This window comes from Oncorhynchus keta, chromosome 7 (genome assembly GCF_023373465.1).
Source record: "Oncorhynchus keta strain PuntledgeMale-10-30-2019 chromosome 7, Oket_V2, whole genome shotgun sequence".
Lineage (NCBI taxonomy): Eukaryota > Metazoa > Chordata > Actinopteri > Salmoniformes > Salmonidae > Oncorhynchus > Oncorhynchus keta.
The window spans coordinates 44,364,771-44,391,681 of record NC_068427.1 but is presented as its reverse complement, the minus strand read 5'-3'; the positions used below and the strand labels follow the sequence as shown (position 1 = coordinate 44,391,681).

The 26,911-nt window shown below is 46.8% G+C and overlaps 1 protein-coding gene and 1 long non-coding RNA gene across 3 annotated transcripts in view; both read right to left on the bottom strand.

Moving 5' to 3' along the window:
* Positions 1 to 26,911, bottom strand: part of LOC118372482 (aryl hydrocarbon receptor-like) — a 68,617-nt gene that overhangs the window by 12,162 nt on the left and 29,544 nt on the right. For both annotated transcript variants that reach the window (XM_052522953.1, XM_052522954.1), the window contains exons 4-8: positions 8,553 to 8,642; positions 6,249 to 6,375; positions 4,431 to 4,561; positions 3,623 to 3,825; positions 3,324 to 3,433 (exon numbers count right to left, since the gene is read on the bottom strand). In XM_052522953.1, coding sequence (XP_052378913.1) covers positions 3,324 to 3,433; positions 3,623 to 3,825; positions 4,431 to 4,561; positions 6,249 to 6,375; positions 8,553 to 8,642 — 661 coding nt within the window. The remainder of the gene's footprint in view (positions 1 to 3,323; positions 3,434 to 3,622; positions 3,826 to 4,430; positions 4,562 to 6,248; positions 6,376 to 8,552; positions 8,643 to 26,911) is intronic.
* On the bottom strand, positions 15,925 to 26,166 carry LOC127931171 (uncharacterized). Its single transcript, XR_008140157.1, has 4 exons — positions 26,125 to 26,166; positions 23,581 to 23,714; positions 20,654 to 20,787; positions 15,925 to 16,437 (listed from the first exon to the last, which is right to left on the bottom strand). It is a non-coding gene; the product is annotated as an uncharacterized LOC127931171 (long non-coding RNA).

Below are 26,911 nucleotides of genomic sequence, written 5' to 3'. Positions count from 1 at the left end.
AGTGGTAGCAACACATGGTTATAACATCTACAGAAAAGACAGAATTGCCAACGGGGGAGGTGTTGCAGTCTATATTCAGAACCATATTCCTGTAAAGCTTAGAGATGATCTAATGTTAAATACTGTTGAAGTAATATGGCTACAGGTTACTCGGCCTCACCTAAAGCCTGTTCTTGTGGGAAGCTGCTATAGACCACCAAGTGCTAGACCACACATGGATAACATGTGTGAAATGCTTGATAATGTATGTGATATCAACAGAGAGGTATATTTTCTGGGAGAGGTCATATAATAAGCTTTGTAGTGATTCTTATGTTGATTATGTAAATCAAATGTGTTGGTCTGTGGTGTGTAATTAGGAGCAACCAGATGCGGCACTTGACAAATTATGTGACTAAACTAAATAGAAAGAAACTACACTATGAAACAAAAATAAATTACATAAAGAATGATAGTAAAAAGCTTTGGAGCACCTTAAATAACATTTTGGGAAAACGGCAAACTCGGCTCCATCATTGATTGAATCAGGTGGCTCGTTCATCACAAAACACCACTGATTTTGCCAACCACTTTAATTACTTTTTCATTGGCAAGATAAGTTAGGCATGACATGCCAGCAACAAAAGCTGACACCACACATCCAAGTATATCTGACCAAATTATGAAAGACAAGCACTGTACTTTTGAATTCTGTTAAGTGAGTGTGGAAGAGGTGAAAAATTGTTGTCTATCAACAATGACAAGCCACCGGGGTCTGACAATCTGGATGGAAAATTACTGAGGATGATGGTGGACGATATTGCCACTCCTATTTGTCATATCTTCGATTTAAGCCTACTAGAAAGTGTGTGCCCTCAGGCCTAAAGGAAATCAAAAGTCCTTCCGCTAACCAAGCCCCCTTAACTGACTCAAATAGCCGACCAACCAGCCTGTTACCAACCCTTAGTAAACTTTTGGAAAACATTTGACCAGATAAAATGCTATTTTACAGTAAACCAATTGACAACAGACTTTCAGCATGCTTATAGGGAAGGACATTCAACAAGCACAGCACTTACACAAATGGCTGATGATTGGCTGAGAGAAGTTGATGATAAAAAATATTGTTGGGGCTGCTTTGTTGGACTTCAGTGCAGCTTTTGACATTATTGATCATAATCTGCTACTGGAAAAATGTATGTGTTACTGCAAGAAAAAGGTATTTGGACCCTTTGGAATTACCTGGGTTTCTGCATAAATTGGTCATACAATTGGATCTGATCTTCATCTAATTCACAACAATAGACACAGTCTGCTTAAACTAATAACACACAAACAATTATACGTTTTCATGTCTTTATTGAACACATCGTGTAAACATTCACAGTGCAGGGTGGGAAAATTACGCAAACCCTTGGATTTAATAACTGGTTGACTCTCCTTTGAACCAGGGTGTCTGTAGGGACGCCTCCAGCACTGAGATGCAGTGCCTTAGTCCTCTGCACCATTAGGGAGCCCAAAAGTGGGGAGAAGCTAAGATGGGGAGAAGTCTGTCCATAATAAAGCGCTGCTCTGCATTCTTAACAACACTATCATCAAGGCAGGTCCTACAGGCCCTGGTTTTGTCGCACCTGGTCTACTGTTCAGTCATGTGGTCAGGTGCCACAAAGAGGGACTCGGGAAAGTTGCAGTTGGCTCAGAACAGGGCAGCACGGCTGGGCCTTACAAGTACACGGAGAGTTAACATTAATGACATGCATGTCAGTCTCTCATGGCTCAAAGTGGAAGAGAGATTGACTTCCTCATGACTTGTTTTTGTAAGAGGTGTTGACAAGCTGAATGTACTGAGCTGTCTGTTTGAAATACAAGCACACAGCTCGGACACCCATGCATACCCCACAAGACATGCCACCAGAGGTCACTTCACAGTCCCCAAGTCCAGAACGGACCATGGGAGGCGCACAGTACTACATAGAGCCATGACTACATGGAACTCTATTCCACATCAAGTAACTGATGCAGCAGTAGGATCAGATAAAAAAAATAAAAAAACAGGTTAAAATACACCTTGTGGAACAACGTTGACTGTGAAGAGACACACACAAAGGTACACACACACGCATACATTGTAATATTGTAGTATGACAGTATTTTCCATTTTGTATTGTAGATAAGTAGTGGTGTAATAATTTTATATGATGTACTGTTTTTATATTTTGTATTATATGTAATGTAAGTGCTTTAATGTGTTTGGTCCTCAGGAAGCAGCGAATGGGGATCCATAATAAATACAAATACACAAGATAACAGAACGGGACAGCGGAGTGACGAAGCACGAAGCGCGTAAAATAATAATCTGTCCTCGGTTGCAACACTCACTACCAAGTTTCAAACTGCCTCTGGAAGCAACGTCAGCACAAGAACTGTTCGTCGGGAGCTTCATGAAATGGGTTTCTGTGGCCGAGCAGCCGCACACAAGCCTAAGATCACCATGAGCCATGCCAAGAATCGGCTAGAGTGGTGTAAAGCTCACTGCCATTGGACTCTGGCGCAGTAGAAACGCGTTCTCTGGAGTGATGAATCACGCTTCACCATCTGGCAGTCTGACGGAAGAATCTGGGTTTGGCGGATGTCAGGAGAACGCTACCTGCCCCAATGCATAGTGCCAACTGTAAAGTTTGGTGGAGGAGGAATAATGGTGCGAGGCTGTTTTCATGGTTCAGGCTCCTTAACTCTGTAGCATACAATGACATTCTAGATGATTCTGTGCATCCAACTTTGTGGCAACAGTTTGGGAAAGGCGCTTTCCTGTTACAGCATGATAACCCCATCGAACACCTTTGGGATGAATTGGAACGCCGACTGCGAGCCAGGCCTAAACGCCCAACATCAGTGCCCGACCTCACAAACGCTTGTGGTTGAATGGATGCAAGTCCCTGTAGCAATGTTCCAACATCTAGTGGAAAGCCTTCCCAGAAGAGTGGAGATTGTTATCGCAGCAAAAGGGGGACCAACTCCATATTAATGCCCATGATTTTGGAATGAGATATTCGACGAGCAGGTGTCCACATACTATTTGTTGTAGTGTATATGGATTATTGCTGCTGATCATGTAGTGTATCTGTGGCCTATCCTATCCTCTAGCAGCTCTGCGGCTTTGCTCAATCTGCGCCGTAATCCACTGGGATTACTTGGGAAAGCTGTCCGAACTCTGTGACCACCATCTTTGACCTGGTCAGACCCGGCCTCACCAATGTTTTGAGGACAGAACCAATTCAACCCAATCCAAAATAAAAACTCCCATCTTTGTATTTTTAGGTAGACATAATGGAGATGAGGCTTACTTCGGACATGGTTCTCAGCGCAGTACAACATATCCGCCGCATGGATAAACTGATACCCAGAGCCTCGCACCCGAAGTTCAGCTTCAGTATACCCAAGCACAATTTTCCCCCTGCAAAAGGGATGATGTCAATAAACAATCATTTGACATCACATAATAACCAGTACTACATAACAATAGCAGTATGACTGACAAATGACAGTCTATTCAATACTATTGTAATAGTAGTCTATTTATTTTGATGATTGCAACTGTCACCACAACATTATCATAATAACAAGGAAGTCAAAGTGAGCGTACTTTGCGTCGCAGGCCATGGGGGTGAAGTCCAGCTTGTGTTTGGTTCTGAAGGTCATGTTCTTGGTCCTGATCTCCAGGATGGAGGGGGGCTGGAGAGGCGTAGCGATGGCAAACAGGGCCAGCTGGGGCGGCGCCTTGACCCTGTTTTCCTGCCGCTGGTTCTGACCACGCAGGAACTTCAGCCTGCCCTGCAGACTCAGGGCCTGGCAGGGGGAGGGGGGAAACGCAAACATTTAGCCTTAGACATGTATCTTTTCGTCTTCGATTGTCCATGTGTTTGAATATCTGTCCAAAGTCTATCCAACAACAATCTGATTTACATCCATCAAAATTGTATTTCAACGTGTATATCACATCACCCTATGTCAATGTGTGAGCTTTCCTCTGAGTGAGCTTAAAATACTAATAGACCAACACTATTGGGAGGTTGTAGGCATTCGGTCGGGGTGAGGTGTCAATAACACCTACCAGGAAGCTGAGAGAGTCACCAGGAAGCTGAGAGACTCACCAGGAAGCTGAGAGACTCACCAGGAAGCTGAGAGACTCACCAGGAAGCTGAGAGAGTCACCAGGATGCTGAGAGACTCACCAGGAAGCTGAGAGACTAACCAGGAAGCTGAGAGACTAACCAGGAAGCTGAGAGACTAACCAGGAAGCTGAGAGACTCACCAGGATGCTGAGAGACTCACCAGGATGCTGAGAGACTCACCAGGAAGCTGAGAGACTCACCAGGAAGCTGAGAGACTCACCAGGAAGCTGAGAGACTCACCAGGAAGCTGAGAGAGTCACCAGGAAGCTGAGAGACTCACCAGGAAGCCAGAGGAGTTGTCCAGGAGGCAGCGGAAGCGGCACACGAAGTTCCTCTCCAGGAAGGAGGAGTTCTCTGGTGGGAGCTGCTCAGGGTTATAGGTCACAGTGGTGCTGCTCTCCGGCTCCACATCTATGGATCAGAAGATATGACATGTTCAGACCAGGCTTTTATCATCAAAATCATCTAACCACCTATTGTACTATATTTGGAAACGATCCTCAAGCTTACAGCATACAGGTCAGTCATGTAGAAACAGAACACAATGTGTGCAACTTCTCTAAGATGGTCATACAAACGGGTAATCAGTGACAACCTGATTATGTAATCTCATGAAATAATAATTATTTTTATGATAGTACAGGAATTCATCAACACAAAAAGCTAAATGAATAACAATATTGTTGACTGTGTGTTGACATGAATGTTTGGGCTTGAAAGAAAAGCTGACGTGAGGTGTCTGGCTTGGGTGTCTGCTGAGAGATGTGTCATGACACTTTAAACAAAGCCTTATTCAATATCCCTCAGCACATTCTAAATGCTAACTGTTCTGCTTCTGTTCTTCTCTGTATTCTGTTTTGACCTGACTGTGTGCCCTGTCCTCAATGGGCGTGGTCTCCTGGCTCTGTTGAAAATACACTTCTGTAATTAGCACCAGAGGCTAATGTCGTCTTAGCTCGACATGTGACGGCTTCCTCTCTTGCAGGGGAAGAACAAATGTGCAACACCACCCACTAGTGGAGAGTTTAAGTCAGTGCAGAGGCCCGAGCCTTTCTTGAATGTTTATGAGCATTTATTAATTATAGATGTTTTATATAATGCATAATAATGAGTAATTATATACTTATGTAATGCATACTTCATAAGGTGTTATAACTGCATTTGGAATGCATTATGCAGAGGGTATTTATAGGAAATGCTATTGAAAGATCTGCATTAATTTCTATGATTGAATCTCTTAATGGTTTTTCATTGACAGAGGTGGTATTTCAGGGTCTAACAGAGGTGGTATTTCAGGGTCTAACAGAGAGGTGGTGTTTCAGGGTCTAACAGAGAGGTGGTGTTTCAGGGTCTAACACGGAGGTGGTTTTTCAGGGTCTAACAGAGAGGTGGTGTTTCAGGGTCTAACAGAGGTGGTGTTTCAGGGTCTAACAGAGAGGTGGTGTTTCAGGGTCTAACACGGAGGTGGTTTTTCAGGGTCTAACAGAGAGGTGGTGTTTCAGGGTCTAACAGAGGTGGTGTTTCAGGGTCTAACAGAGAGGTGGTGTTTCAGGGTCTATCACGGAGGTGGTGTTTCAGGGTCTAACACGGAGGTGGTGTTTCAGGGTCTAACGCGAAGGTGGCGATTCAGGGTCTAACACGAAGGTGGTGTTTCCGGATCTAACGCGAAGGTGGCGATTCAGGGTCTAACGCAAAGGTGGTGTTTCAGGGTCTAACGCAGAGGTGGTGTTTCCGGGTCTAACGCGAAGGTGGCGATTCAGGGTCTAACACGGAGGTGGTGTTTCAGGGTCTAACACGGAGGTGGTGTTTCAGGGTCTAACACGGAGGTGGTGTTTCAGGGTCTAACACGGAGGTGGTGTTTCAGGGTCTAACACGGAGGTGGTGTTTCAGGGTCTAACACGGAGGCGGTGTTTCAGGGTCTAACACGGAGGTGGTGTTTCAGGGTCTAACACGGAGGTGGTGTTTCAGGGTCTAACACGGAGGTGGTGTTTCAGGGTCTAACACGGAGGTGGTGTTTCAGGGTCTAACACGGAGGTGGTGTTTCAGGGTCTAACACGGAGGTGGTGTTTCAGGGTCTAACACGGAGGTAGGAAGTCACCTGAGGAGGACTTTCCCAGTGTGTCCATGATGGCAGGTGGGTTGAGGGCCCAGTGGAGGTTCCTCCTCAGCTCCTGCTGGTCCTCAGTGTGGACCAACTCATACACACTCTGATGCATAATATCAGTCTGAAGGAAAGAGAGGGAGAGGAAGAGGGGGGGGGGAGAGCGAGGAAGAGGGGAGAGAGAGGGTGTAGGGAGAGCGAGGGGGTACGAAAGGAAGGAGGGATTATAGAGACATATCCATCACATGGAGGCAGTTAAAATAAAGATGGGAAGCATGCACAACACAGACACACACAATGTCTAAACGATAGATCCTTATGTAATTTACATAATGGGAACTTCAGACACTATACTGCTACAGTGCATTCGGAAAGTATTCAGGCCCCTTCACTTTTTCCACATTTTTTAAATGTTACAGCCTTATTCTGAAATGGATTAAAAAAATACTCATCAATCTACTACACACAATACCGCATAATGACAAAGGGAAAACAGGTTTTTAGAAAACATAAATAAAACAAAAATACCTTATTTACAGAGGTATTCAGACCCTTTGTATGAGACTCAAAATTGAGCTCAGGTGCATCCTGTTTCCATTGATCATCCTTGAGATGTTTCTACAACTTGAATGGAGTCCACCTGTGGTAAATGCAAAAACCTGCTCCAAAGCGGGACCTCAAACTGGGGCGAAGGTTCAGAACAAGTCTCTGAATGTCCTTGGGTGGCCCAGCCAGAGCCCGGACTTGAACGCAATTGAACATCTCTGGAGAGACCTGAAGACAGAGACCCCCCCCCCAATCCAATCCAATCTGACAAGAGCTTGCGAGCATCTGCAAAGAAGAAGAATGGGGGGAAACTCCCCAAATGCAGGTGTGCCAAGCTTGTAGCGTCATACCCAAGAAGACTCAAGGCTTTAATCGCTGCCAAAGTTATTTCAACAAGGGACTGAGTAAAGGGTCTGATTACTTATGTAAATGATCACATTGGTTTGTCTTTTAATAAATTCGCAAAAATGTCCAAAAAACGAAACAAAATGTGGAAAAAGTCAAGGGGTCTGAATACTCTGAATGCACTGTTTACTGAAGGAGTGACATTATGGGAACATCGCTATGCTGAAGGAGTGACGTTATGGGAACATCGCTATACTGAAGGATTGACGTTATGGGAACATCGCTATACTGAAGGAGTGACGTTTTGGGAACATCGCTGTACTGAAGGAGTGACGTTATGGGAACATCGCTATACTGAAGGAGTGACGTTATGGGAACATCGCTATACTGAAGGTGTGACGTTATGGGAACATCGCTATACTGAAGGAGTGACGTTATGGGAACATCGCTATACTGAAGGAGTGACGTTATGGGAACATCGCTATACTGAAGGAGTGACGTTACAGGAACATCGCTATACTGAAGGAATGACGTTATGGGAACATCGCTATACTGAAGGAGTGACGTTATGGGAACATCGCTATGCTGAAGTAGTCTGTGATATCTCTCCAAGAGTGTGTTGAATTACCAGTGTCTCAGTGTGTGCTGAACTTCTCCAGAGCCTGAATGTCATACAGCAGACTGCATAATGTGTGAGAAGTGCTTCAATCCTTTGTGCCTCTTCACTATCTCCCCCATCCCCCGCCATATTCCCATCCATCTTTGCAGGGTCTGTGATGCTGTGGTGCTGGTCAGGGCTGCTGCCCACTGCCCACTACCACGGCTGGTGGTCTCTTTCCACTAAAGGCCAAGCTATTAATAGACTGGTCTCACCCAGTCTCTCTCTGTGGACCTGCTGAGCAGAATCAGACTCCTCACCAAGCAGGTAGGGCCCAGACAACGGCCCTGACAGTTCGCAGCAGACACCGCACGCAACCCTCAAACCCAACCATAACTCCAATGAATATTATTTTAATTTAAATCAGGTTGATTCAGATTAGTCTCATTGAGATCAAATCTAACCAATTATTTGATGCCATAGCATCTATAGGCATCTGTCTCTACAGGGGATCATTCTATGTTTGTATTGCATGCAATTAATGATAAAAACCTCAAGCAGAGATGACCATGTGTCGATGGAGGATTATGCTTTAATGTTTGCAAACATGCATGTGAATGCTGCACCAGGCTGACCCAGCAGTAGAATTAATGCTATTAGTCAGCCAGGAACCCAGAGACGATCCAGCTGCCTCACCAGATGCCTGCTTGTCTATTATGAATGAGCTGAGGCACAGAACACCCTGGTCATGCTTTAGGAATAGAACCTTCACTGGGGGTACGGAAAGGGCGGAGGGACAATCTGTACGGTACCTGGTGGAAGCCCAGGTAATCCTGAATGGTGTGAGAGGAGTAGAAAATGGTCCCATCATTAGTGACCACCAGGACGAAGCCATTCAGAGCCTGTATGTCAAACATGCACAAGATAACAAAAGATTGTTATACAACACAATGCAACTCACTGATAACACAGAGTCAGGAAAAAGCAGCTTTTAGTTTGTTTGCTCTCTAAAATTGGATGGTGGCGCCCCTATGGCAATTCAAATGGCAGACTGAGGACCTTTTTACTGAAGAATGTGTTTGTTTTCTATGATTGTGTTTTGCTTTTCGTGTACTGATGTGTATATTGATGTATATTGATGTGTACTGATGTGTATATTGATGTGTACTGATGTGTATATTGATGTGTATAGTGATGTGTATACTGATGTGTACTGATGTATATATTGATGTGTACTGATGTATATATTGATGTGTACTGATGTGTGTATTGATGTGTATATTGATGTGTACTGATGTGTATACTGATATGTGTATACTGATGTATATATTGATGTGTATATTGATGTGTATACGGATGTGTATATTGATGTGTATATTGATGTGTATACGGATGTGTATATCGATGTGTATATTGATGTGTATATTGATGTGTATACTGATGTGTATACTGATGTGTATATTGATGTGTATATTGATGTGTATACTGATGTGTATATTGATGTGTATACTGATGTGTATCCAGGGCTCAACGGTAAAAGAGACCTTGGTCTCAGCATGACTCCCTCTCAAAATAAAGCAGGGGGAAAAATACACTAGTAGGCTGTATCTCACTGTAGTAGGCTGTATCTCACTGTAGTAGGCTGTATCTTACTGTAGTAGGCTGTATCTCACTGTAGTAGGCTGTATCTCACTGTAGTAGGCTGTACCTCACTGTAGTAGGCTGAAGGCTGCATCTCACTGTAGTAGGCTGCATCTCACTGTAGTAGGTTGCATCTCACTGTAGTAGGCTGCATCTCACTGTAGTAGGCTGCATCTCACTGTAGTAGGCTGCACCTCACTGTAATAGGCTGTATCTCACTGTAGTAGGCTGCACCTCACTGTAGTAGGCTGTACCTCACTGTAGTAGGCTGCTTCTCACTGTAGTAGGCTGTACCTCACTGTAGTAGGCTGTACCTCACTGTAGTAGGCTGTATATCACTGTAGTAGGCTGTATCTCACTGTAGTAGGCTGTATCTCACTGTAGTAGGCTGCATCTCACTGTAGTAGGCTGCATATCACTGTAGTAGGCTGTATCTCACTGTAGTAGGCTGTATCTCACTGTAGTAGGCTGTATCTCACTGTAGTAGGCTGTACCTCACTGTAGTAGGCTGAAGGCTGCATCTCACTGAAGTAGGCTGTATCTCACTGTAGTAGGCTGTACCTCACTGTAGTAGGCTGTATCTCACTGTAGTAGGCTGTATCTCACTGTAGTAGGCTGTATCTCACTGTAGTAGGCTGTACCTCACTGTAGTAGGCTGAAGGCTGCATCTCACTGTAGTAGGCTGTATCTCACTGTAGTAGGCTGTACCTCACTGTAATAGGCTGTATCTCACTGTAGTAGGCTGCACCTCACTGTAGTAGGCTGTATCTCACTGTAGTAGGCTGTATCTCACTGTAGTAGGCTGTATCTCACTGTAGTAGGCTGTATCTCACTGTAGTAGGCTGTATCTCACTGTAGTAGGCTGTATCTCACTGTAGTAGGCTGTACCTCACTGTAGTAGGCTGAAGGCTGCATCTCACTGTAGTAGGCTGCATCTCACTGTAGTAGGTTGCATCTCACTGTAGTAGGCTGCATCTCACTGTAGTAGGCTGCACCTCACTGTAATAGGCTGTATCTCACTGTAGTAGGCTGTACCTCACTGTAGTAGGCTGCTTCTCACTGTAGTAGGCTGTACCTCACTGTAGTAGGCTGTACCTCACTGTAGTAGGCTGTATATCACTGTAGTAGGCTGTATCTCACTGTAGTAGGCTGTATCTCACTGTAGTAGGCTGCATCTCACTGTAGTAGGCTGCATCTCACTGTAGTAGGCTGCATATCACTGTAGTAGACTGTATCTCACTGTAGTAGGCTGTATCTCACTGTAGTAGGCTGTATCTCACTGTAGTAGGCTGTACCTCACTGTAGTAGGCTGAAGGCTGCATCTCACTGAAGTAGGCTGTATCTCACTGTAGTAGGCTGTACCTCACTGTAGTAGGCTGTATCTCACTGTAGTAGGTTGTATCTCACTGTAGTAGGCTGTATCTCACTGTAGTAGGCTGTATCTCACTGTAGTAGGCTGTACCTCACTGTAGTAGGCTGAAGGCTGCATCTCACTGTAGTAGGCTGTATCTCACTGTAGTAGGCTGTACCTCACTGTAATAGGCTGTATCTCACTGTAGTAGGCTGCACCTCACTGTAGTAGGCTGTACCTCACTGTCGTAGGCTGAACCTCACTGTAGTAGGCTGTATCTCACTGTAGTAGGCTATACCTCACTGTAGTAGGCTGTACCTCACTGTAGTAGGCTGTACATCACTGTAGTAGGCTGTATATCACTGTAGTAGGCTGCATCTCACTGTAGTAGGCTGCATCTCACTGTAGTAGGCTGTATCTCACTGTAGTAGGCTGTACCTCACTGTAGTAGGCTGCATCTCACTGTAGTAGACTGCATCTCACTGTAGTAGGCTGTATCTCACTGTAGTAGGCTGTATCTCACTGTAGTAGGCTGAAGGCTGCATCTCACTGTAGTAGGCTGTATCTCACTGTAGTAGGCTATATCTCACTGTAGTAGGCTGTACCTCACTGTAGTAGGCTGTACCTCACTGTAGTAGGCTGTACCTCACTGTAGTAGGCTGCATCTCACTGTAGTAGGCTGCATCTCACTGTAGTAGGCTGCATCTCACTGTAGTAGGCTGCATCTCACTGTAGTAGGCTGCATCTCACTGTAGTAGGCTGTATCACTGTAGTAGGCTGAAGGCTGCATCTCACTGTAGTAGGCTGTATCTCACTGAAGTAGCCTGCATCTCACTGAAGTAGGCTGCATCTCACTGTAGTTGGCGGCATCTCACTGTAGTAGACTGCATCTCACTGTAGTTGGCTGCATCTCACTGTAGTAGGCTGTATCTCACTGTAGTAGGCTCCATCTCACTGTAGTAGGCTGCATCTCACTGTAGTAGGCTGAAGGCTGCATCTCACTGTAGTAGGCTGTATCTCACTGTAGTAGGCTGTATCTCACTGTAGTAGACTGCATCTCACTGAAGTAGACTGCATCTCACTGAAGTAGACTGCATCTCACTGAAGTAGACTGCATCTCACTGAAGTAGACTGCATCTCACTGTAGTAGACTGCATCTCACTGTAGTAGACTGCATCTCACTGTAGTAGACGGTGGGCTGCATCTCACTGTAGTAGGCTGCATCTCACATTAGGCTTTGTCTTTCCATTAGGCTTAGTCCTTCCATTACGCATAGTCTTTCCATTAGGCTTAGTCCTTCCATTACGCATAGTCCTTCCATTAGGCTTAGTCCTTCCATTAGGCATAGTTCTTCCATTAGGCATAGTCTTTCCATTGGGCTTAGTCTTTCCATTAGGCATAGTCTTTCCATTAGGCTTAGTCTTTCCATTAGGCTTAGTCCTTCCATTAGGCATAGTCCTTCCTTTCTTAGCAGATCCAGTTCCACAACGGAGTAAAGGGGGATTGAGTGACAGGTGTACCTCACTGTAGTAGGCTGCATCTCACTGTAGTAGGCTGCATCTCACTGTAGTAGGCTGCATCTCACTGTAGTAGGCTGTATCTCACTGTAGTAGACTGCATCTCACTGCAGTAGGCTGCATCTCACTGTAGTATACTGTAAGCTGCATCTCACTGTAGTAGACTGTAGGCTGCATCTCACTGTAGTAGACTGCATCTCACTGTAGTAGGCTGCATCTCACTGCAGTAGGCTGTAGGCTGCATCTCACTGTAGTAGGCTGCATCTCGCTGTAGTAGACTGCATCTCACTGTTGCAGGCTGTAGGCTGCATCTCACTGTAGTAGGCTGCATCTCACTGTCGTAGACTGCATCTCGCTGTAGTAGACTGCATCTCACTGTTGCAGCCTGTAGGCTGCATCTCACTGTAGTAGACTGTAGGCTGCATCTCACTGTAGTAGACTGCATCTCACTGTAGTAGGCTGCATCTCACTGCAGTAGGCTGTAGGCTGCATCTCACTGTAGTAGGCTGCATCTCGCTGTAGTAGACTGCATCTCACTGTTGCAGGCTGTAGGCTGCATCTCACTGTAGTAGACTGTAGGCTGCATCTCACTGTAGTAGGCTGCATCTCACTGTCGTAGACTGCATCTCGCTGTAGTAGACTGCATCTCACTGTTGCAGCCTGTAGGCTGCATCTCACTGTAGTAGGCTGCATCTCACTGTAGTAGGCTGTATCTCACTGTAGTAGGCTGTATCTCACTGTAGTAGGCTGTACCTCACTGTAGTAGGCTGAAGGCTGCATCTCACTGTAGTAGGCTGCATCTCACTGTAGTAGGCTGTATCTCACTGTAGTAGGCTGAAGGCTGCATCTCACTGTAGTAGGCTATATCTCACTGTAGTAGGCTGCATCTCACTGTAGTAGGCTGTATCACTGTAGTAGGCTGAAGGCTGCATCTCACTGTAGTAGGCTGTATCTCACTGTAGTAGGCTGTATCTCACTGAAGTAGGCTGCATCTCACTGTAGTAGGCTGCATCTCACTGTAGTAGGCTGTATCACTGTAGTAGGCTGAAGGCTGCATCTCACTGTAGTAGGCTGTATCTCACTGTAGTAGGCTGTATCTCACTGTAGTAGGCTGCATCTCACTGTAGTAGGCTGCATCTCACTGTAGTAGGCTGAAGGCTGCATCTCACTGTAGTAGGCTGTACCTCACTGTAGTAGGCTGTACCTCACTGTAGTAGGCTGCATCTCACTGTAGTAGGCTGCATCTCACTGTAGTAGGCTGCATCTCACTGTAGTAGGCTGCATCTCACTGTAGTAGGCTGTATCACTGTAGTAGGCTGAAGGCTGCATCTCACTGTAGTAGGCTGCATCTCACTGTAGTAGGCTGTATCACTGTAGTAGGCTGAAGGCTGCATCTCACTGTAGTAGGCTGTATCTCACTGTAGTAGGCTGTATCTCACTGTAGTAGGCTGCATCTCACTGTAGTAGGCTGCATCTCACTGTAGTAGGCTGTATCACTGTCGTAGGCTGAAGGCTGCATCTCACTGTAGTAGGCTGTACCTCACTGTAGTAGGCTGCATCTCACTGTAGTAGGCTGTATCTCACTGTAGTAAGCTGCATCTCACTGTAGTAGGCTGCATCTCACTGTAGTAGGCTGTATCACTGTAGTAGGCTGAAGGCTGCATCTCACTGTAGTAGGCTGTATCTCACTGTAGTAGGCTGTATCTCACTGAAGTAGGCTGCATCTCACTGTAGTAGGCTGCATCTTACTGTAGTATACTGTAAGCTGCATCTCACTGTAGTAGACTGCATCTCACTGTAAGCTGCATCTCACTGTAGTAGACTGTAGGCTGCATCTCACTGTAGTAGACTGCATCTCGCTGTAGTAGGCTGCATCTCACTGCAGTAGGCTGCATCTCACTGTAGTATACTGTAAGCTGCATCACACTGTAGTAGACTGTAGGCTGCATCTCACTGTAGTAGACTGCATCTCACTGTAGTAGGCTGCATCTCACTGCAGTAGGCTGTAGGCTGCATCTCACTGTAGTAGGCTGCATCTCGCTGTAGTAGGCTGCATCTCGCTGTAGTAGACTGCATCTCACTGTTGCAGGCTGTAGGCTGCATCTCACTGTAGTAGGCTGCATCTCACTGTCGTATACTGCATCTCGCTGTAGTAGACTGCATCTCACTGTTGCAGCCTGTAGGCTGCATCTCACTGTAGTAGACTGTAGGCTGCATCTCACTGTAGTAGACTGCATCTCACTGTAGTAGACTGCATCTCACTGTAGTAGGCTGCATCTCACTGTAGTAGGCTGCATCTCACTGTAGTAGGCTGCATCTCACTGTAGTAGGCTGTATCTCACTGCAGTAGGCTGTATCTCACTGCAGTAGGCTGTATCTCACTGTAGTAGGCTGTACCTCACTGTAGTAGGCTGTACCTTACTGTAGTAGGCTGAATGCTGCATCTCACTGTAGTAGGCTGTATCTCACTGTAGTAGGCTGTATCTCACTGTAGTAGGCTGAAGGCTGCATCTCACTGTAGTAGGCTGTATCTCACTGTAGTAGGCTATATCTCACTGTAGTAGGCTGTATCTCACTGTAGTAGGCTGTATCTCATTGTAGTAGGCTGTACCTCACTGTAGTAGGCTGTATCTCACTGTAGTAGGCTGAAGGCTGCATCTCACTGTAGTAGGCTGTATCTCACTGTAGTAGGCTGTATCTCACTGTAGTAGGCTGCATCTCACTGTAGTAGGCTGCATCTCACTGTAGTAGGCTGAAGGCTGCATCTCACTGTAGTAGGCTGTACCTCACTGTAGTAGGCTGTACCTCACTGTAGTAGGCTGCATCTCACTGTAGTAGGCTGCATCTCACTGTAGTAGGCTGCATCTCACTGTAGTAGGCTGTATCACTGTAGTAGGCTGAAGGCTGCATCTCACTGTAGTAGGCTGCATCTCACTGTAGTAGGCTGTATCACTGTCGTAGGCTGAAGGCTGCATCTCACTGTAGTAGGCTGTACCTCACTGTAGTAGGCTGTACCTCACTGTAGTAGGCTGCATCTCACTGTAGTAGGCTGCATCTCACTGTAGTAGGCTGTATCACTGTAGTAGGCTGAAGGCTGCATCTCACTGTAGTAGGCTGTATCTCACTGTAGTAGGCTGTATCTCACTGAAGTAGGCTGCATCTCACTGTAGTAGGCTGCATCTTACTGTAGTATACTGTCAGCTGCATCTCACTGTAGTAGACTGTAGGCTGCATCTCACTGTAGTAGACTGCATCTCACTGTAAGCTGCATCTCACTGTAGTAGACTGTAGGCTGCATCTCACTGTAGTAGACTGCATCTCGCTGTAGTAGGCTGCATCTCACTGCAGTAGGCTGCATCTCACTGTAGTATACTGTAAGCTGCATCACACTGTAGTAGACTGTAGGCTGCATCTCACTGTAGTAGACTGCATCTCACTGTAGTAGGCTGCATCTCACTGCAGTAGGCTGTAGGCTGCATCTCACTGTAGTAGGCTGCATCTCGCTGTAGTAGACTGCATCTCACTGTTGCAGGCTGTAGGCTGCATCTCACTGTAGTAGGCTGCATCTCACTGTCGTAGACTGCATCTCGCTGTAGTAGACTGCATCTCACTGTTGCAGCCTGTAGGCTGCATCTCACTGTAGTAGACTGTAGGCTGCATCTCACTGTAGTAGACTGCATCTCACTGTAGTAGACTGCATCTCACTGTAGTAGGCTGCATCTCACTGTAGTAGGCTGCATCTCACTGTAGTAGGCTGTATCTCACTGCAGTAGGCTGTATCTCACTGTAGTAGGCTGTATCTCACTGTAGTAGGCTGTACCTCACTGTAGTAGGCTGTACCTTACTGTAGTAGGCTGAATGCTGCATCTCACTGTAGTAGGCTGTATCTCACTGTAGTAGGCTGTATCTCACTGTAGTAGGCTGAAGGCTGCATCTCACTGTAGTAGGCTGTATCTCACTGTAGTAGGCTATATCTCACTGTAGTAGGCTGTATCTCACTGTAGTAGGCTGTATCTCATTGTAGTAGGCTGTACCTCACTGTAGTAGGCTGTACCTTACTGTAGTAGGCTGAAGGCTGCATCTCACTGTAGTAGGGTGTATCTCACTGTAGTAGGCTGAAGGCTGCATCTCACTGTAGTAGGCTGTATCTCACTGTAGTAGGCTATATCTCACTGTAGTAGGCTGTACCTCACTGTAGTAGGCTGCATCTCACTGTAGTAGGCTGCATCTCACTGTAGTAGGCTGTATCTCACTGTAGTAGGCTGCATCTCACTGTAGTAGGCTGCATCTCACTGTAGTAGGCTGTATCACTGTAGTAGGCTGAAGGCTGCATCTCACTGTAGTAGGCTTCATCTCACTGTAGTAGGCTGCATCTCACTGTAGTAGACTGCATCTCACTGTAGTAGACTGCATCTCACTGTAGTAGACTGCATCTCACTGTAGTAGACTGCATCTCACTGTAGTAGGCTGCATCTCACTGTAGTAGGCTGCATCTCACTGTAGTAGGCTGCATCTCGCTGTAGTAGGCTGTATCTCACTGTAGTAGGCTGCATCTCACTGTTGCAGGCTGTAGGCTGCATCTCACTGTAGTAGACTGTAGGCTGCATCTCACTGTAGTAGGCTGCATCTCACTGTCGTAGGCTGCATCTCACTGTCGTAGACTGCATCTCGCTGTAGTAGACTGCATCTCACTGTTGCAGCCTGTAGGCTGCATCTCACTTTAGTAGACTGTAGGCTGCATCTCACTGTAGTAGACTGCATCTCACTGTAGTAGACTGCATCTCACTGTAGTAGGCTGCATCTCACTGTAGTAGGCTGCATCTCACTGTAGTAGGCTGCATCTCACTGTAGTAGGCTGTATCTCACTGCAGTAGGCTGTATCTCACTGTAGTAGGCTGTATCTCACTGTAGTAGGCTGTACCTCACTGTAGTAGGCTGTACCTTACTGTAGTAGGCTGAATGCTGCATCTCACTGTAGTAGGCTGTATCTCACTGTAGTAGGCTGTATCTCACTGTAGTAGGCTGAAGGCTGCATCTCACTGTAGTAGGCTGTATCTCACTGTAGTAGGCTATATCTCACTGTAGTAGGCTGTATCTCACTGTAGTAGGCTGTATCTCATTGTAGTAGGCTGTACCTCACTGTAGTAGGCTGTATCTCACTGTAGTAGGCTGAAGGCTGCATCTCACTGTAGTAGGCTGTATCTCACTGTAGTAGGCTGTATCTCACTGTAGTAGGCTGCATCTCACTGTAGTAGGCTGCATCTCACTGTAGTAGGCTGAAGGCTGCATCTCACTGTAGTAGGCTGTACCTCACTGTAGTAGGCTGTACCTCACTGTAGTAGGCTGCATCTCACTGTAGTAGGCTGCATCTCACTGTAGTAGGCTGCATCTCACTGTAGTAGGCTGTATCACTGTAGTAGGCTGAAGGCTGCATATCACTGTAGTAGGCTGCATCTCACTGTAGTAGGCTGTATCACTGTCGTAGGCTGAAGGCTGCATCTCACTGTAGTAGGCTGTACCTCACTATAGTAGGCTGTACCTCACTGTAGTAGGCTGCATCTCACTGTAGTAGGCTGCATCTCACTGTAGTAGGCTGTATCACTGTAGTAGGCTGAAGGCTGCATCTCACTGTAGTAGGCTGTATCTCACTGTAGTAGGCTGTATCTCACTGAAGTAGGCTGCATCTCACTGTAGTAGGCTGCATCTTACTGTAGTATACTGTAAGCTGCATCTCACTGTAGTAGACTGTAGGCTGCATCTCACTGTAGTAGACTGCATCTCACTGTAAGCTGCATCTCACTGTAGTAGACTGTAGGCTGCATCTCACTGTAGTAGACTGCATCTCGCTGTAGTAGGCTGCATCTCACTGCAGTAGGCTGCATCTCACTGTAGTAGGCTGTACCTCACTGTAGTAGGCTGTACCTCACTGTAGTAGGCTGCATCTCACTGTAGTAGGCTGCATCTCACTGTAGTAGGCTGTATCACTGTAGTAGGCTGAAGGCTGCATCTCACTGTAGTAGGCTGTATCTCACTGTAGTAGGCTGTATCTCACTGAAGTAGGCTGCATCTCACTGTAGTAGGCTGCATCTTACTGTAGTATACTGTAAGCTGCATCTCACTGTAGTAGACTGTAGGCTGCATCTCACTGTAGTAGACTGCATCTCACTGTAAGCTGCATCTCACTGTAGTAGACTGTAGGCTGCATCTCACTGTAGTAGACTGCATCTCGCTGTAGTAGGCTGCATCTCACTGCAGTAGGCTGCATCTCACTGTAGTATACTGTAAGCTGCATCACACTGTAGTAGACTGTAGGCTGCATCTCACTGTAGTAGACTGCATTTCACTGTAGTAGGCTGCATCTCACTGCAGTAGGCTGTAGGCTGCATCTCACTGTAGTAGGCTGCATCGCGCTGTAGTAGACTGCATCTCACTGTTGCAGGCTGTAGGCTGCATCTCACTGTAGTAGGCTGCATCTCACTGTCGTATACTGCATCTCGCTGTAGTAGACTGCATCTCACTGTTGCAGCCTGTAGGCTGCATCTCACTGTAGTAGACTGTAGGCTGCATCTCACTGTAGTAGACTGCATCTCACTGTAGTAGACTGCATCTCACTGTAGTAGGCTGCATCTCACTGTAGTAGGCTGCATCTCACTGTAGTAGGCTGCATCTCACTGTAGTAGGCTGTATCTCACTGCAGTAGGCTGTATCTCACTGCAGTAGGCTGTATCTCACTGTAGTAGGCTGTACCTCACTGTAGTAGGCTGTACCTTACTGTAGTAGGCTGAATGCTGCATCTCACTGTAGTAGGCTGTATCTCACTGTAGTAGGCTGTATCTCACTGTAGTAGGCTGAAGGCTGCATCTCACTGTAGTAGGCTGTATCTCACTGTAGTAGGCTATATCTCACTGTAGTAGGCTGTATCTCACTGTAGTAGGCTGTATCTCATTGTAGTAGGCTGTACCTCACTGTAGTAGGCTGTATCTCACTGTAGTAGGCTGAAGGCTGCATCTCACTGTAGTAGGCTGTATCTCACTGTAGTAGGCTGTATCTCACTGTAGTAGGCTGCATCTCACTGTAGTAGGCTGCATCTCACTGTAGTAGGCTGAAGGCTGCATCTCACTGTAGTAGGCTGTACCTCACTGTAGTAGGCTGTACCTCACTGTAGTAGGCTGCATCTCACTGTAGTAGGCTGCATCTCACTGTAGTAGGCTGCATCTCACTGTAGTAGGCTGTATCACTGTAGTAGGCTGAAGGCTGCATCTCACTGTAGTAGGCTGCATCTCACTGTAGTAGGCTGTATCACTGTCGTAGGCTGAAGGCTGCATCTCACTGTAGTAGGCTGTACCTCACTGTAGTAGGCTGTACCTCACTGTAGTAGGCTGCATCTCACTGTAGTAGGCTGCATCTCACTGTAGTAGGCTGTATCACTGTAGTAGGCTGAAGGCTGCATCTCACTGTAGTAGGCTGTATCTCACTGTAGTAGGCTGTATCTCACTGAAGTAGGCTGCATCTCACTGTAGTAGGCTGCATCTTACTGTAGTATACTGTAAGCTGCATCTCACTGTAGTAGACTGTAGGCTGCATCTCACTGTAGTAGACTGCATCTCACTGTAAGCTGCATCTCACTGTAGTAGACTGTAGGCTGCATCTCACTGTAGTAGACTGCATCTCGCTGTAGTAGGCTGCATCTCACTGCAGTAGGCTGCATCTCACTGTAGTATACTGTAAGCTGCATCACACTGTAGTAGACTGTAGGCTGCATCTCACTGTAGTAGACTGCATCTCACTGTAGTAGGCTGCATCTCACTGCAGTAGGCTGTAGGCTGCATCTCACTGTAGTAGGCTGCATCTCGCTGTAGTAGACTGCATCTCACTGTTGCAGGCTGTAGGCTGCATCTCACTGTAGTAGGCTGCATCTCACTGTCGTATACTGCATCTCGCTGTAGTAGACTGCATCTCACTGTTGCAGCCTGTAGGCTGCATCTCACTGTAGTAGACTGTAGGCTGCATCTCACTGTAGTAGACTGCATCTCACTGTAGTAGGCTGCATCTCACTGTAGTAGGCTGCATCTCACTGTAGTAGGCTGCATCTCACTGTAGTAGGCTGTATCTCACTGCAGTAGGCTGTATCTCACTGTAGTAGGCTGTATCTCACTGTAGTAGGCTGTACCTCACTGTAGTAGGCTGTACCTTACTGTAGTAGGCTGAATGCTGCATCTCACTGTAGTAGGCTGTATCTCACTGTAGTAGGCTGTATCTCACTGTAGTAGGCTGAAGGCTGCATCTCACTGTAGTAGGCTGTATCTCACTGTAGTAGGCTATATCTCACTGTAGTAGGCTGTATCTCACTGTAGTAGGCTGTATCTCATTGTAGTAGGCTGTACCTCACTGTAGTAGGCTGTACCTTACTGTAGTAGGCTGAAGGCTGCATCTCACTGTAGTAGGGTGTATCTCACTGTAGTAGGCTGAAGGCTGCATCTCACTGTAGTAGGCTGTATCTCACTGTAGTAGGCTATATCTCACTGTAGTAGGCTGTACCTCACTGTAGTAGGCTGCATCTCACTGTAGTAGGCTGCATCTCACTGTAGTAGGCTGTATCTCACTGTAGTAGGCTGCATCTCACTGTAGTAGGCTGCATCTCACTGTAGTAGGCTGTATCACTGTAGTAGGCTGAAGGCTGCATCTCACTGTAGTAGGCTTCATCTCACTGTAGTAGGCTGCATCTCACTGTAGTAGACTGCATCTCACTGTAGTAGACTGCATCTCACTGTAGTAGACTGCATCTCACTGTAGTAGACTGCATCTCACTGTAGTAGGCTGCATCTCACTGTAGTAGGCTGCATCTCACTGTAGTAGGCTGCATCTCGCTGTAGTAGGCTGTATCTCACTGTAGTAGGCTGCATCTCACTGTTGCAGGCTGTAGGCTGCATCTCACTGTAGTAGACTGTAGGCTGCATCTCACTGTAGTAGGCTGCATCTCACTGTCGTAGGCTGCATCTCACTGTCGTAGACTGCATCTCGCTGTAGTAGACTGCATCTCACTGTTGCAGCCTGTAGGCTGCATCTCACTTTAGTAGACTGTAGGCTGCATCTCACTGTAGTAGACTGCATCTCACTGTAGTAGACTGCATCTCACTGTAGTAGGCTGCATCTCACTGTAGTAGGCTGCATCTCACTGTAGTAGGCTGCATCTCACTGTAGTAGGCTGTATCTCACTGCAGTAGGCTGTATCTCACTGTAGTAGGCTGTATCTCACTGTAGTAGGCTGTACCTCACTGTAGTAGGCTGTACCTTACTGTAGTAGGCTGAATGCTGCATCTCACTGTAGTAGGCTGTATCTCACTGTAGTAGGCTGTATCTCACTGTAGTAGGCTGAAGGCTGCATCTCACTGTAGTAGGCTGTATCTCACTGTAGTAGGCTATATCTCACTGTAGTAGGCTGTATCTCACTGTAGTAGGCTGTATCTCATTGTAGTAGGCTGTACCTCACTGTAGTAGGCTGTATCTCACTGTAGTAGGCTGAAGGCTGCATCTCACTGTAGTAGGCTGTATCTCACTGTAGTAGGCTGTATCTCACTGTAGTAGGCTGCATCTCACTGTAGTAGGCTGCATCTCACTGTAGTAGGCTGAAGGCTGCATCTCACTGTAGTAGGCTGTACCTCACTGTAGTAGGCTGTACCTCACTGTAGTAGGCTGCATCTCACTGTAGTAGGCTGCATCTCACTGTAGTAGGCTGCATCTCACTGTAGTAGGCTGTATCACTGTAGTAGGCTGAAGGCTGCATATCACTGTAGTAGGCTGCATCTCACTGTAGTAGGCTGTATCACTGTCGTAGGCTGAAGGCTGCATCTCACTGTAGTAGGCTGTACCTCACTATAGTAGGCTGTACCTCACTGTAGTAGGCTGCATCTCACTGTAGTAGGCTGCATCTCACTGTAGTAGGCTGTATCACTGTAGTAGGCTGAAGGCTGCATCTCACTGTAGTAGGCTGTATCTCACTGTAGTAGGCTGTATCTCACTGAAGTAGGCTGCATCTCACTGTAGTAGGCTGCATCTTACTGTAGTATACTGTAAGCTGCATCTCACTGTAGTAGACTGTAGGCTGCATCTCACTGTAGTAGACTGCATCTCACTGTAAGCTGCATCTCACTGTAGTAGACTGTAGGCTGCATCTCACTGTAGTAGACTGCATCTCGCTGTAGTAGGCTGCATCTCACTGCAGTAGGCTGCATCTCACTGTAGTAGGCTGTACCTCACTGTAGTAGGCTGTACCTCACTGTAGTAGGCTGCATCTCACTGTAGTAGGCTGCATCTCACTGTAGTAGGCTGTATCACTGTAGTAGGCTGAAGGCTGCATCTCACTGTAGTAGGCTGTATCTCACTGTAGTAGGCTGTATCTCACTGAAGTAGGCTGCATCTCACTGTAGTAGGCTGCATCTTACTGTAGTATACTGTAAGCTGCATCTCACTGTAGTAGACTGTAGGCTGCATCTCACTGTAGTAGACTGCATCTCACTGTAAGCTGCATCTCACTGTAGTAGACTGTAGGCTGCATCTCACTGTAGTAGACTGCATCTCGCTGTAGTAGGCTGCATCTCACTGCAGTAGGCTGCATCTCACTGTAGTATACTGTAAGCTGCATCACACTGTAGTAGACTGTAGGCTGCATCTCACTGTAGTAGACTGCATTTCACTGTAGTAGGCTGCATCTCACTGCAGTAGGCTGTAGGCTGCATCTCACTGTAGTAGGCTGCATCGCGCTGTAGTAGACTGCATCTCACTGTTGCAGGCTGTAGGCTGCATCTCACTGTAGTAGGCTGCATCTCACTGTCGTATACTGCATCTCGCTGTAGTAGACTGCATCTCACTGTTGCAGCCTGTAGGCTGCATCTCACTGTAGTAGACTGTAGGCTGCATCTCACTGTAGTAGACTGCATCTCACTGTAGTAGACTGCATCTCACTGTAGTAGGCTGCATCTCACTGTAGTAGGCTGCATCTCACTGTAGTAGGCTGCATCTCACTGTAGTAGGCTGTATCTCACTGCAGTAGGCTGTATCTCACTGTAGTAGGCTGTATCTCACTGTAGTAGGCTGTACCTCACTGTAGTAGGCTGTACCTTACTGTAGTAGGCTGAATGCTGCATCTCACTGTAGTAGGCTGTATCTCACTGTAGTAGGCTGTATCTCACTGTAGTAGGCTGAAGGCTGCATCTCACTGTAGTAGGCTGTATCTCACTGTAGTAGGCTATATCTCACTGTAGTAGGCTGTATCTCACTGTAGTAGGCTGTATCTCATTGTAGTAGGCTGTACCTCACTGTAGTAGGCTGTACCTTACTGTAGTAGGCTGAAGGCTGCATCTCACTGTAGTAGGGTGTATCTCACTGTAGTAGGCTGAAGGCTGCATCTCACTGTAGTAGGCTGTATCTCACTGTAGTAGGCTATATCTCACTGTAGTAGGCTGTACCTCACTGTAGTAGGCTGCATCTCACTGTAGTAGGCTGCATCTCACTGTAGTAGGCTGTATCTCACTGTAGTAGGCTGCATCTCACTGTAGTAGGCTGCATCTCACTGTAGTAGGCTGTATCACTGTAGTAGGCTGAAGGCTGCATCTCACTGTAGTAGGCTTCATCTCACTGTAGTAGGCTGCATCTCACTGTAGTAGACTGCATCTCACTGTAGTAGACTGCATCTCACTGTAGTAGACTGCATCTCACTGTAGTAGACTGCATCTCACTGTAGTAGGCTGCATCTCACTGTAGTAGGCTGCATCTCACTGTAGTAGGCTGCATCTCGCTGTAGTAGGCTGTATCTCACTGTAGTAGGCTGCATCTCACTGTTGCAGGCTGTAGGCTGCATCTCACTGTAGTAGACTGTAGGCTGCATCTCACTGTAGTAGGCTGCATCTCACTGTCGTAGGCTGCATCTCACTGTCGTAGACTGCATCTCGCTGTAGTAGACTGCATCTCACTGTTGCAGCCTGTAGGCTGCATCTCACTGTAGTAGACTGTAGGCTGCATCTCACTGTAGTAGACTGCATCTCACTGTAGTAGACTGCATCTCACTGTAGTAGGCTGCATCTCACTGTAGTAGGCTGCATCTCACTGTAGTAGGCTGCATCTCACTGTAGTAGGCTGTATCTCACTGCAGTAGGCTGTATCTCACTGTAGTAGGCTGTATCTCACTGTAGTAGGCTGTACCTCACTGTAGTAGGCTGTACCTTACTGTAGTAGGCTGAATGCTGCATCTCACTGTAGTAGGCTGTATCTCACTGTAGTAGGCTGTATCTCACTGTAGTAGGCTGAAGGCTGCATCTCACTGTAGTAGGCTGTATCTCACTGTAGTAGGCTGTATCTCACTGTAGTAGGCTATATCTCACTGTAGTAGGCTGTATCTCACTGTAGTAGGCTGTATCTCATTGTAGTAGGCTGTACCTCACTGTAGTAGGCTGTATCTCACTGTAGTAGGCTGAAGGCTGCATCTCACTGTAGTAGGCTGTATCTCACTGTAGTAGGCTGTATCTCACTGTAGTAGGCTGCATCTCACTGTAGTAGGCTGCATCTCACTGTAGTAGGCTGAAGGCTGCATCTCACTGTAGTAGGCTGTACCTCACTGTAGTAGGCTGTACCTCACTGTAGTAGGCTGTACCTCACTGTAGTAGGCTGCATCTCACTGTAGTAGGCTGCATCTCACTGTAGTAGGCTGCATCTCACTGTAGTAGGCTGTATCACTGTAGTAGGCTGAAGGCTGCATCTCACTGTAGTAGGCTGCATCTCACTGTAGTAGGCTGTATCACTGTCGTAGGCTGAAGGCTGCACCTCACTGTAGTAGGCTGTACCTCACTGTAGTAGGCTGCATCTCACTGTAGTAGGCTGCATCTCACTGTAGTAGGCTGTATCACTGTAGTAGGCTGAAGGCTGCATCTCACTGTAGTAGGCTGTATCTCACTGTAGTAGGCTGTATCTCACTGAAGTAGGCTGCATCTCACTGTAGTAGGCTGCATCTCACTGTAGTATACTGTAAGCTGCATCTCACTGTAGTAGACTGTAGGCTGCATCTCACTGTAGTAGACTGCATCTCACTGTAAGCTGCATCTCACTGTAGTAGACTGTAGGCTGCATCTCACTGTAGTAGACTGCATCTCGCTGTAGTAGGCTGCATCTCACTGCAGTAGGCTGCATCTCACTGTAGTATACTGTAAGCTGCATCACACTGTAGTAGACTGTAGGCTGCATCTCACTGTAGTAGACTGCATCTCACTGTAGTAGGCTGCATCTCACTGCAGTAGGCTGTAGGCTGCATCTCACTGTAGTAGGCTGCATCTCGCTGTAGTAGACTGCATCTCACTGTTGCAGGCTGTAGGCTGCATCTCACTGTAGTAGGCTGCATCTCACTGTCGTATACTGCATCTCGCTGTAGTAGACTGCATCTCACTGTTGCAGCCTGTAGGCTGCATCTCACTGTAGTAGACTGTAGGCTGCATCTCACTGTAGTAGACTGCATCTCACTGTAGTAGACTGCATCTCACTGTAGTAGGCTGCATCTCACTGTAGTAGGCTGCATCTCACTGTAGTAGGCTGCATCTCACTGTAGTAGGCTGTATCTCACTGCAGTAGGCTGTATCTCACTGTAGTAGGCTGTATCTCACTGTAGTAGGCTGTACCTCACTGTAGTAGGCTGTACCTTACTGTAGTAGGCTGAATGCTGCATCTCACTGTAGTAGGCTGTATCTCACTGTAGTAGGCTGAAGGCTGCATCTCACTGTAGTAGGCTGTATCTCACTGTAGTAGGCTATATCTCACTGTAGTAGGCTGTATCTCACTGTAGTAGGCTGTATCTCATTGTAGTAGGCTGTACCTCACTGTAGTAGGCTGTACCTTACTGTAGTAGGCTGAAGGCTGCATCTCACTGTAGTAGGGTGTATCTCACTGTAGTAGGCTGAAGGCTGCATCTCACTGTAGTAGGCTGTATCTCACTGTAGTAGGCTATATCTCACTGTAGTAGGCTGTACCTCACTGTAGTAGGCTGCATCTCACTGTAGTAGGCTGCATCTCACTGTAGTAGGCTGTATCTCACTGTAGTAGGCTGCATCTCACTGTAGTAGGCTGCTTCTCACTGTAGTAGGCTGCATCTCACTGTAGTAGGCTGTATCACTGTAGTAGGCTGAAGGCTGCATCTCACTGTAGTAGGCTTCATCTCACTGTAGTAGGCTGCATCTCACTGTAGTAGACTGCATCTCACTGTAGTAGACTGCATCTCACTGTAGTAGACTGCATCTCACTGTAGTAGACTGCATCTCACTGTAGTAGGCTGCATCTCACTGTAGTAGGCTGCATCTCACTGTAGTAGGCTGCATCTCGCTGTAGTAGGCTGTATCTCACTGTAGTAGGCTGCATCTCACTGTTGCAGGCTGTAGGCTGCATCTCACTGTAGTAGACTGTAGGCTGCATCTCACTGTAGTAGGCTGCATCTCACTGTCGTAGGCTGCATCTCACTGTCGTAGACTGCATCTCGCTGTAGTAGACTGCATCTCACTGTTGCAGCCTGTAGGCTGCATCTCACTGTAGTAGACTGTAGGCTGCATCTCACTGTAGTAGACTGCATCTCACTGTAGTAGGCTGCATCTCACTGTAGTAGGCTGCATCTCACTGCAGTAGGCTGTAG